Raw genomic sequence first — 12,807 nt, 5'->3', positions numbered from 1 at the left:
CACACAGAAATGTTACACAATTACACATTCTTAAAACTGCAGATTTTTCTGAGGTGGCAGAAAACAATCGGTTGAACACAATCAGATGGAAAGTTCTGTCTCTGCAAAAATAAGGATCGTTGCATAGATAAAGGTTGGCACCCCTTATGGTGGAGTGGGTGGCATTCATGTTGGAGAAACATCTCAATGCAAAGTTATTACCAGTACAACTACCAACAGCCAGCCGCCCACCCAAGTGTTGAAAGGCTTGATGTTGTACTCACAAAATACTTGGATCACTAAATGCTGTCAACTTCAAGGGGATATTTAGACACACTATCGTAGTGAATTTACTTCAAAATAGCAAGTAACAGTCTGAGAGACTATACATTTTTTAAAATTAAATTTACATAAAATTAACATATTCCTCAACTGGTATTTATAATTAGTCCTTTTAAGTGGATTGGAAATTTTGAGAGGCATTCAACAAGCACCTATCTACATCCGTATCTAAAGGATTCTCCCACTTTATATGCTCACCTATTATCCATTTAACTGGTTTCTCAAATACATTCACTATGACTGCATCACCTATAGGAACAAATCCATTCAGATAATGAGAAATAGGATCTGCCAGACATATGAAAAGCTTAAATATGGCAAGTGTCAGATATAACCATCACCTCACTCCACTGAGAACTCTAGGAATAAATGAGATAACCAAAACTTGAAAACATAATGGATGGAAAATTCGAAAGCAAAAATCTTCTCCTCCCTCAACAAGTAAGTTCACCAGGGATCTGAAAAGAAAGTTTTTTCAAAGCCCAGAAAGAAAACCTTCTTAGGAAACCAATTCCTTCCCTCTTCCCCTACTTCCTGGGAAGACAAAACACAGGAATTATATCATCATAGACTTTCCAGCTAAGATAGACTGGATCTGCTCCAACAAAGCAAGCTGACTTGAATACAAACGGAGTACCTCCTCTCAGGGAAATTACAATCAGCCATATGTATTTTCTCCTGCTTTATCTGTCTCCCCAGTGAAAGAGAGTAGAATCCTTGATGCTTCAATTCTTGGAGCACTTGCCAGATTGCAAAACCACTGACATCTACAGAAATGAGATCTGACCATACAGGTAACTACACATAAGGGAAATAAGATGCATAGAATCACAACCAGAGGCCATAATTGAAATATGAGAGGTAGAAATAACATAAAGTCATAAAAATAATTAACTCTTATGTGCCAGGCACTGTGCTTAAGGCTTTACATACTTTTTTTTTTTCACTTAGATTTACAACTCTATGAGTAGGTACTATCATGATTGCCATTTTACAAATGGGAAAAACGAGGCATAGAGCTGTTTAAGCAACTTACTGAAGGTCACACAGCTCACAGGCAGCAGGGCTGGGATTCAAACACAAACAGCTTGAGTCCAGAGCCTGGTTCTTCATCAGTTAACTATACTCTTCTGTAGGAAAGGAAATCTCCTTCCTTTGGAAAAGGTTATCAGAGGAGCCACTAGCTAAGAGATGTGCCTTCCCAGGAATCACGCCAAATCCCAGCAGTGTTGGGAACAAATGAATTAGAGGAAAAACAAAACAAAACAAAAAGCCAACTTATCCCTCTCACTACTCATCCTACTGAAAGGGAAGAAGTTTTATAAACCAGCTTTCAGGCTAAGTACTTGGCTTACAGTCAATATAGTAAAACGCTAGATAGTCATAAAATATAGTCACCATTCAAAGAATTTCAATTAAAAATCTGTGTCCCAGGTTCTGGTTCAAAGAGTATCAACAGGTACTTTTATATACTGCTGGTGGGAATATAAATTGAGATGCAATCTGATTGGAAGGCAATTTGACAGTGTCCACCAACATCTTAAATGCACATACCCTTTGACCAAGCAATATAATTGCTAGGAATTGATCCTGGAGATAAAAGTTAGTAGTTTTGCAAGCTACAATATCCACTGTAGCATTGTCTGTAATAGCCAAAAGAGTGAAAGCAACCTAAATGCCCACCAGTGAGGAGACTGGTTAATAACCAAACAGGGTATGGGCTGTAAATATACACTGGAATCTTAGGGAGAGAGCTTGGTATAATGTTGGTATGGAATGCTCCTTAAGATGTGTTTTAGGTAAAAATGCTGGGTACAGAAAAGTATGCATACTATAATCCCATTTCTACAAAGATATGTCTTTAGTACAGGGTTCATTAACCTTTTTTGTTCCACGGACCACTTTGTCAGTCAGGTGAAAACCACGGACCCCTTACTAAGTCCACGCTATACTGTATATTATTTAAGAAATATCTCACACCCACACCAACATGTCCCCAGAAAAATCAAGTTTTTTGAATTTCAGTTCAAGCTCATGGACCCCTTGTTAAGAACCCCTGCTTTAGTTTATAAATGTACCTCTAGATGCATTAAATTTTTCTAGCAGGATATCTAAAAACTGTTAATAGTATCTTCTATGGAGTAGGACGGGATAAGAGAAGAAAAAAGGAACAGTTATTTTTCATTTTACATGCTTCTGAAATAGCTTGGATTTTGTAACATGATGATATATTACCCTATTACATGAAAAAAAGAATCAGAGAGCTTAATTTTTAATTGTCTTCTAAAAAGTAAAATCTATTATCTTTCTTGTTAATTGTACATCTTGCTATTTTTGTACCTTGTTTCCTTCATACACCCATCCCAAACTCTTCACACCAAAAGCCACCTGGTTGGCTGAGACATCAAGACATGTGGCGGGCTGGCCGTAGACATAATGGAGGGTCCTGGCAGAGTCTTCAGCTTTTAACAAGTATACCAGATCTCCAGCAGTGGCTACTGCTACAGGGTACCTTCCAGTATCTGGAACTATTTCAAGGTAGTCAACCTGTTCAAAGATAAGGGTTGTTTAGCACTTGAGGTCTCACCTAAAATTCAACCTGACCTGGTCATACCCATACTTCCTACACATCAATGAGAAGACCAGCAACCAAACAGAAAAAAGATAGGCAAAATGAAACACAAACAACTTTTACACAAATGAAAAGTTGCTATTGAAAGAGAAATACAACACACTCCTAATGAGAGAAATACAAAATAAACACTGAGATGCCATTTTCACAGTAACAAAACAGGAAATCTGCTATGAAACTGGGATGGAAGCAGAGGTGGGGCAATCACATTTGTGGGTCCCAATTATTGTTGCTGGGGTGGTGATCCAGTCCAACTTCTATAGAGGGAAACCTGGCAATACTTATCAAAATATCAAATGTACATATGCTTTGATCTAGCAAGTCCACTTCTAGGAATTTACTTACAAATAAACTCACATAAATGCAAAAGTCTACAAGATTATTCCCTATAGCACTTTCAGCTATTTAATCATAGCTAAAAACAAACAAAACCCTAACCATCTATTACTAAGGGACTAATTGAATAACTTGCAGTAGTATTTCATGACATCACAGAAAAAAACAGGAAGAAATTCTTTATAAATCAATACCAATGGATAATATTAGAGCTGTATTTGGGAGAAAAAGCAAGGCAGCAAGGTGAGGAAGAGGATTTACACTGTGCTAACGAGTGCAGAAGGTGGGGCAAAGGAAGCGCATGATGTGCTTGGTTGGTGCAGGCATAAATCTGCTAACAACGGCTGCTTCAGGGAAGGAAGTGGTTTGAAGTGGAAGACAAATTTCCCACTGTAAACATTTTTGTGCCTTTTAAATTCTAAACCATAAATTCAAAAAATAAAAGTGTTTTTTAATAAGAAATTAAGTAAAAAAAAAATTCATTCAGTTCCAAAATAACAAAACACATATTATAACATTTATGTAAATCCCAAAAATGTGTTATCAAAAGGTTAAAAATAGCCAAGTTATCGGTACTCTCCTGGGCCTACTGTTAAGCGGCAATTCCACGGAGGGCCGGATAGGCTGTCTGAGGGTAGAAAGGCCATTATGACAAGCTTTATTTTTATCTCACAGTACTCAAGACACACATTCCTCTCACTTCCTCCGATCTGAATGGATATGGGGAGTATTTTGCAAAAATAATTTGTTTTTTGTATATCTGTAAGCAATCATTTACCTCTAGTGCAGCTCACACCAGGTTTTCCCCTCCTTGAGTAAACCATGGGAGTAGGGATGGTGATGGTGTGCCACATTGTGTAATTATGAAAATCCACATTGTAAAAGGCAAGCATTACCCTGACAATATGCCAAATGAGTTCAAAGCCTGAGTCCTGAAGACTGTCCAGAGGGGCCTGAAAGCGAATAAACATCCGGGTGACTCTGCTAATCCTTGGGCCCCGCAGTGTGTGCGGCAGCCTAATATCCCAGGCCATGGATCCATCACAAAGGACGGATGTACTAGGCTAATGTTAAAAATCCGGGAACACTGCCATTGCTTTTCAGGGATTGTATCTGGGAAAGACAAAAATGGCCATCTCTCCAGGCTATGGGGTGCCTTTTCCAGACACATTCAGTGCATTCTGTGGCAACCCTTCACCGAGGGCAAGAAATAATATTATGCATAAAACACACCTATAATGATTGCTTGCTTCCTCTCTCTTTCATTCTAAAACTAATTCCTTACCTTCCTAAAACTGACATCCTTACTCTAGACATTTAACTTCTTAATGCTAGATTTTTGCCAGAATAAGAGAGGCTCAGACTGAAAGTGGTTGTGTCATTTGCTGGGAGCTGTAAACTACTTCAAAAAGCTTCTAATCTGTGCCAGGATGTCACTGTATTGCCAAAAGCAGGATTTACACTTTTTATAGACGGATTCAGATCTTAAGTAATTAAGCATAATGATTTTGGTCTACAGTATTCTTTAATCAGAGACCAAATAATAAGTACTACGGTAGTTTTCAGAACAAATAATTCTAATAAATTCTCATAATAAATCCCCAAGATGACATCAGGTAGTTTTGGGGAACACCACCTCCAAATTGCACAGATTTGATTATGAAAGGGGCAAAAAGTAGTTTATGGAGGTACAGCAGTAATGTTTTTGAAGTTATTCAAGACTAACAAGATTTCTGACGGGGAAACTAGGGAGAGGAATAAAGATTTGTTCCAGGTCAGGCCATCAATTCATCATCTCAGTGTTGACTTTTCTGTTCACTCTTCTACCAATGTCAAAATCAAGCTTATTTAAATCTAAATTCCACATAGACAGATTTGAGTTCCTCCTCCTTACCATCAAATCATCATCATACAAATGGAGAAGCTCACATATAAAGGAGATGGGTGCTATCAAGTGAACTCTGAAATAAGCTATACACAAAGAATTCTTCAGGCTGGCTCAGCTTCACATGTGACATCCTGGAACATGGCTACCCAATTAACACTGACTTTTAATCTATTTTCACCCAAGAGTTACTCTTAATTCCAGGTGAGAAAATCCTGGGATGGAGAAAGTGTAGGAAGGAAATCTTCCTTCCCATGTGGGCTGGGATGATATCACTGAACTCATTTTTACTGATAAATTAGGCCAGAAGCTGAGCCCAGATTTCCAGGGGTGAGAGTCCTCTATGTTAGTCTGAAAGAGGCCAAGGACCACAATGATGAGAGAATTCTGGCCAAGAAGTCAGCCCTGAGAAGGCTGAATCACAATTTCTTAGTTCTGGGTCTTGGGGCAAGTCAATTCACTGTTCAATGGGACAAACAATTTGACCTATTTCACAATAAGACTGATAGATCTAAATCCTAGAGGAAGCCTGAATGGATGGGAGTGCTAGCATCTTTACTATTTATTTATACTCAATCTAGAGATTAGAAAATAAAATGACCAGACTAGAAGCTCACCAATTTCTGAACTTCAAATTCTGCAGCTATTTGCCAATATCCCTCCTCATTGGGGCATAACATTATGACATCAAAGGCAGAAGCTGTGGCAACAGTTGCATCTTCCTGGCTGAGGGCTAGGGCCTGTATTCTTGCGTCATGCTCAAAACGATGAATAGGATACTTTCCCGTCCTTAGATCCCAAATATTAAGAAATCCTATATAGAAAGAAACAACGCAGGTAACAATTTTAAACTCACTTAATAACATGGTTATAAAGCAATAGTGAAACAAACAAAATTAAAAGATAAAATGACAAATTAGCAAAAAATATTTCTATCACATATAACAAAGGGCCAATTTCCGAAAATACATAAAGGGCTCATAATAGCCAATGAGAATAAAAATCAACTGAAAAGTGGGTAAAGGACATGAGCATCCCAGTTGCAGGAAAAAAAAATACAACTTACATTTAAGCATAAAGAAAAATGTAAATCTTCACTCACGATATATGTACAATGATATTTACTGCAGTGTTATTATTTATATTAAAAGACAGTTTATGTCTATCAACAGAGAATTAATTAAATAATAGTACCTCCACAGTTTAGAATTTGGCAAAAATTGAGCAGTAAAAAAAAAAAGAGACAGCCATATATGTAATCTATATTAAATGATCAACAACATAAATTGTTAAATGAAAAAAGTAAGGTACAGAATAGTTTATAGTATGCTGTACCACTTCTGTGTTTCTAAATAAAATCACACACACAGAATAATCCTAAAAGGATACACCGAACACTGGTAAAAAATGGCCTCTAAGGAAAGAAACCAGGAAAAAGAAAAGGGTTGGCAGGAAATTTGCTTATATAACCCCGTATATATTCTCAATTTTTTTCAAAAAAATCTTTACTAAAAAGATAAATCATAAAAATTTTTCATATGACAGACCCAAGAAGAATGAGAATACATATATCAACTGCTGTGTGGCTTTAATTTGGTGAACTTAATCCATTCTTCTATTTATGCATCCATTCATCAACAGGCACTGTCCTAGAAGCTAGCAATAACTGTAAATGGCCCTTAACCGACACTGAAAGTAACTTTTTACAAGTATTTTACACCCTTCTCCTCCCCACCACCCTCTTGCAGCTGCATTGCACAGTGGTGTTTTATTCTGCACAACTCCAAAACGTGAACTTGATTATCACCACACTTTTTAAAAACTTTGATTTTACTATGCAACCTTCTCACCAGCACCTTGAAGGCTGTTGCTCAATTTTCCTTACACACACTGACCGTATCTCTACCCTTTCTCAAACTGTGTAAAGAAGTGGGTCTCCAAGTGCAGTCCCAAGACCAGCAGCATTAGCATCACCTGGTAGTAATTAGAAATGCAAATTTTCAAGCACCAGAAACTCTGGGAATGTATGCTCAAGTTTGAAAACCAGTGATCTATATGAAATCACACTTTTCAATCAGAAGCATAAACACTTCTGTATTTTGATTATTTTACTCTTCTTTCTTCATCAAATAAGATTTTTACCATTCCCATCTGAAGCAGTTTGGTATTGCTTATGAATTCCAAAAGTAGATATTGGATTATGTTTGTAAACTGGTCTGTTCCTCTGGGTATATTAGATTACATTGGATTCAGAGGTTTCACTCTTACTTGATTAAATTATAATCAGTAGGATGTTGATCCCTGTGCCGGGAAGTAAATACACAGAGAAACAGATACATAGGAAAGGGAGAAGGCGCCATTAAACACAGCAGAGGCCTCGGGAAGAAAGATGAGTCGTTTGCCTGATAGTCTACAGCTGGTCTTGTGGAGTAAGCAGAGCAGTTGAGCCAGGAGACAAATGAGCCCCAGGAGAGAGGCAAGACTTATCCGAGCCTACAGCTGATACTGGAAGAAGCTGGGACCATACAACCTTAAGGGAAAGAAGAAGTCTTAAACCCTTGCAGACGTTGGCAGCCATCTTGCTCTAACACATGGTAACAGATATGGTGAGGAAAGTAATGGACACTTTAAGGCATGGTAACTGTAAGCTTCTACCCAAATAAATATCCTTTATAAAAGCCAAAAGATTTCACCCCTTTGGCTGACTAATATACCATCTAACTTCCCTCTTTCCCCTCAAAGATTTACCCAAGAAAATAAGTACTTTCTGCATCGTGCTGGAGAATATCCTACTCCAATTCCAAATGTTTTTATTTAAAATTCACTGAGACATAATTGTGTGACACAGACTCTAGAGTTGTAACCAAGGGTTAAAAATTAACAAATAATTATGATCACAAAATCATTATATAGAGGTCTTTATATTATAAAATAGCAAAAGGTTATTATCAGAAATTGCTGAAACTGGCTGGATTGAGCCTAGACCTGCTATTTTATGGTCATTCTAAACAGATCTCACCCTGTTCATGTTTACTCTAGACTTAGCCTCACCCTTTTGTATGCTTACTATTGTGATGATAATTCTAGACTGAACTTATTTTTGTTTATGGTTACTTCAAAACAAGTCTCACTCTGTGTATACTTGCCACTGTGATAGTAACCACCCTACCTTCCCTTGTTGGAATCCATTAAAAACTTCTGCTCCCCTAATTCAGGGAAGGCAGTTTTGATATACCCCTATCTCCTGTCCTTCTGTCAGCATTAAAATAAAACTGCTTTCTCTCATGACCATCCTGGTGTGGACTCAATCCATCTGCTCTGGGCAAGAACCCAGAGGGACCCCTGCTGGGATTTCCTTTAATTTGGCACCCCAGGTGGGACCCTGCAACCTCTGAGATCACTGCCCAGTGGAATCCTCGCCCTCAGAACTGAATGTCCACTCCTCCAGTCCAGCAGCCACCGGTGTTCTACTGTATCTGCGAACTGAGGAGGAGGAATCTCCTACCCCAAGTGTCGAGGATCCTGAAAGCAGCAGTTCACGAAAGAAACTAGTTTTCCCTGAGACAGCAATGACCTTGGTGAGTATAAAGTTAACTTGGTTTCTTGTCCAGGCCCTTAAGTTTTTAGTTTTAGGGATGGAATGTATCTAAAGATTGTGGGTTGGAGTCCTGCCCAGAGACCCCTTGCCATCCAATGGGTGGGAGCTCCCAGGTAGAGGAGACCTCACCGTTGGGCCTGAGTTTAAAGAAAATATACTGGAACTGTTTTTACTCATCCAAGGTCTGTCTGAGAGTCAAAACTGGAAAAAAGCTGAGCTCTGATGTAAAGAAAAGTGTTGTAGAATGTATTTTAAAGCATTGGGAACAATTTGGTTATAAGCCAATGACTAAAAAGATTGACATTTTTGTGCAAAACTTTGTGGCCACCATGCAAATTAGAATGATGTATTTTAGAAATTGCCTTTAAAGAGATCTCTTGACTATAATGTTATTTTACAGTTAAAGTTATTTTGTAAGAGAGTGAGAATTATAAGTCAAATTAGCAAGTTTTGTGTTTTTGTTTGTGTCTAATTCTATTTGTATCTATTTGTTCAGTGTAAATTTCATACCTCCAGATAGTAATATTAAATTAATAAATGAAAATTCTTAAGAGAACTCAATTCAAATTGTTAAAAAAATAAATAAGCGCATATATTTGAGCTTCTGGTGCTCTTTTCAATACTCAGACCTTAAGCAATTAGTGTTTTTTTTAGCATGGAAAAGTCATAGAAATCTGAATAGAGGAACAATTGAAAAAAAATTTTTTTCCTAGACTCCTAGACCTACTCTGCCCTCAAGGCCTCCTCCTAACCTTGACTGAATTCAAGGTTCTACTTCAAACTTGCTTTGGGGGAAGGGCTGGGTGTAGAAAGATGGGGGCGATGTGAATTTAGCTTAGACTTTTGTCTTCTAGGCCTAGGAATTAAAAATGATCGGGACAGATTGGAGTAAGGAAAAAGATGGTGCTAGAGTAGCTCAAGCAGGGCAAAGCTCTCTTGCAAAATAAAGGAGAAGGCACAGAAGTCTGATGAAGCTGCTTTGCGGACCACTGCAGGCCAGGAAAGTGCCACATGCGTCATCAAGGAAGAACTGGAGATGCAGAGACTGAGAAATCAAAGGGAAAACTGTGAGTTGATACCCCTGCATCTGGGAATGTCAGCCATCCTCCATCCCCAAGGCAAACAGCCTTCGTAAAAACCTGCGGCTAAGAGTCCAACAGAGAGGGGAAAGTACCGATTCCACCCAGGGAAAAGGGACGGTGCAGCGGAAGGCTGACGGTGGTTTCTCTTTGGTATTTGTAATGACTGTAACTCGCCACCTAGAAGAGATAGTGGAAATAGACGGATTCATCTCGGTGGAAGTGTTTACAGAGGAGCACCATTTGCTGGTCAGGAATGAAAGTGAAGGAAGACAGAATGGTCTCTCCCAATTCTTTCCCAGGCACAGTAGACCTGGTCGTGCCCCATTAGGAGCTCCCTGACACAGTTTTGATTAAACTGGGCAATATCAAAGTTTCGGAAAAAATTAAACTAAAAATCGAAGACAAGCTGTGAACTAAAACCACAAGGCAAGAGAGAGAAAGTTATCAACAGGGCAAAATTAACAACATTAAGCAGATGCCTAGGTATTAACACAAGATAAGAACCCACACTAAGATAAACAGGAAGATATGGCCCACTCAAAGGAACAAGGCAAGAATCTAGATGAGTCTCAGGATTTAAGAAAATTAACAAATGATTTCCAAACAAACCTCCTTAATCAAGTTAAAGAGGTGAAGGAAAATATGACTAAAGAGATAAAAGATATTTAGGTTACACGGCGTGACCATAAAGAACAATTTGAAAGCCTGCAAAAAAAGTAACAGCATTTATGAAATAAAAGACATAATGGATGAGATTAAAAATACATTAGAGGGGAACAACCAGCAAGATGGTGGCAGAGCTTTAAGGAACTCCGAGAGTCAGCATGTGCTACAAGGCAGTTAGTAATCACCCAGAGCTGTCTAAAGCACCTGCTTGGGGGCTCCAGGAGACCAGAAGAGCACCCTGCAACATTCTTGAAAGAATGGAAGGAGGAGACTGCCCATCTACAAAGAAGATTCTTAAGTAGAGCACTCCATGCCATGGAGACCAGTGTCCATCCTCCACTGGCAACATAAGTTGACTTGGGAGTTATTCCACAGCTGGATTTGGAAGCTCCACTTGCCAAAAACGGGCGAGGAAGAGACAGTTGGGCAACAACTTCAGTTACTGATTAGGAAATTCAGCAGGCTAAAGCATAATCCTAAGAACAGCTAAAATGTGAACTTGTCCAAGTCAGAAAGAGGCCAGTGGCTGCTATTTTAACTCTGCCCCTGGCACAAGGGAAAGTGGGATGAACTGAAAATAACAGTGGTGGTAAGGACCAGTTTCTTTCCATCCAGATCAGACTGCAGCTCTAGCTTAAGCTCCAACCTCACCTCTGGCCGGGAGGAAGCTGGGGGGATTGGCGCCAGCCTCTCCAGGAAAATACAGGCTACACCACAGAGGTTGGTGATCATCCTACTCTGGCGGCACAAGCTGACTCAGGAGTTTTTCTGTGGCTGGAGTTGGAAGCTCCATTTCCCAAAACAGGGAGGGAGAGACAGTTGGCCACAAACTTCAGCTACTGATTATTAAATTCAGCTGGCTAAAGTATAACCCTAAGAACAGCTAAATTTTGAACCTGCCCAAGACAGAAAGAGACCGACAGCCACCATTTTGACCTCACCACTGGCACAATGGAATGAGGGGAAGCCAGGCTTACTGAAAATCATAGTGAAAGTAGGGACCGGCTTCTTTAACTCAAATTGGACTGCAGCCCTAGCCTAGGCTTCAGCCCCACATTAGCAGGGAGGAGGCTGGCAGGCCCTGCACCAGCCTCTCTGGGTAACTGCAGGTACATTTGGCTGGCATAAACTGAATAGTCAGAAGTCTACAGGGGCAAATGTGGTTATTTTGGAACCGTACGGCATAGACTACTGCCCATAACTGCAGCTCCATCCCCACCCCAGGCAGGGGAGGAAGAGATGTGAAGCTTCATGACTCTCTCTGGGCAACTACAGTCTAGACTGTATGACTTGGATTATTACACAAGGCTGTGGCTCTGTCCCTACCCCTGGCAAAGGAGAAAGTTGGGCAAAGCTTCATCAGTCCCTTGGGCAAAAAGGGCAGCCTGACTCTCCACAGTTTACAGCACCAACTACATTCTTGGCTCTTGACTACACAATCAGCAAGGGAGAAAGGGAAAGAAAACCCTAAACTAAAGTGAGAAACTGGACCAGAATAAATATATCTAGTAAGCCAGATGCCAAGAAACCAACAAAAAATTACAATCCACACCAAGAAATAGGAAGATACGGCCCACTTAAAGGAATAAGATTAAGACTCCAGATGACATAAAGGAGTTGAGATAACTAATCATTGTTGTTCAAACAAATCTGCTTAATAAATTCAATGAGATGGCTAAAGAGAGTAAGGATATTAAGAAGACATTGGGGGAAGCGGACTTGGCCCAGTGATTAGGGCGTCGGTCTACCACATGGGAGGTCCGCGGTTCAAACCCCGGGCCTCCTTGACCCGTGTGGGGCTGGCCCATGTGCAATGCTGATGCGCGAAGGGTGCTGTGCCACACAGGGGTGTCCCCCGCATAGGGGAGCCCCACATGCAAGCAGTGCACCCCCTAAGGAGAGCCGCCCAGCGTGAAAGGAAGTGCAGCCTGCCCAGAAATGGTGCCGCATACACGGAGAGCTGACACAACAAGATGACGCAACGAAAAGAGACACAGATTTCCGTGCCGCTGACAACAACAGAAGTGGACAAATAAGAACATGCAGCAAATGGACACAGGGAACAGAGAACAGACAACTGTGTGTGTGTGTGTGGAAATAAAAATAAATAAATAAATGTTTGAAAGAATAATCAATGTGATTGAATATTTATTAAAAAAAAAAAGACATTGGGGTGAAACTGATGTGGCTCAAGTGACAGGGCTTCCGCATACCATGTGGGAGGACCCCAGTTTGATCCCTGGGGCCTCCTGGTGAGGAAGACAAAGAGGGGGTGTGCCTGCGTGCA

At 40.0% G+C, this 12,807-nt stretch overlaps 1 protein-coding gene across 1 annotated transcript in view; it reads right to left on the bottom strand.

Moving 5' to 3' along the window:
* Nucleotides 1-12,807, bottom strand: part of FBXW8 (F-box and WD repeat domain containing 8) — a 163,747-nt gene that overhangs the window by 38,992 nt on the left and 111,948 nt on the right. The window contains exons 6-7 of the mRNA XM_058281420.2: nucleotides 5,792-5,988; nucleotides 2,662-2,868 (exon numbers count right to left, since the gene is read on the bottom strand). Of these exons, the coding sequence (XP_058137403.1) occupies nucleotides 2,662-2,868; nucleotides 5,792-5,988 (404 nt within the window). The remainder of the gene's footprint in view (nucleotides 1-2,661; nucleotides 2,869-5,791; nucleotides 5,989-12,807) is intronic.

Source organism: Dasypus novemcinctus, chromosome 19, assembly GCF_030445035.2.
Source record: "Dasypus novemcinctus isolate mDasNov1 chromosome 19, mDasNov1.1.hap2, whole genome shotgun sequence".
Taxonomy (NCBI): Eukaryota; Metazoa; Chordata; class Mammalia; order Cingulata; family Dasypodidae; genus Dasypus; species Dasypus novemcinctus.
This window is presented reverse-complemented; position numbering and strand designations above follow the sequence as displayed.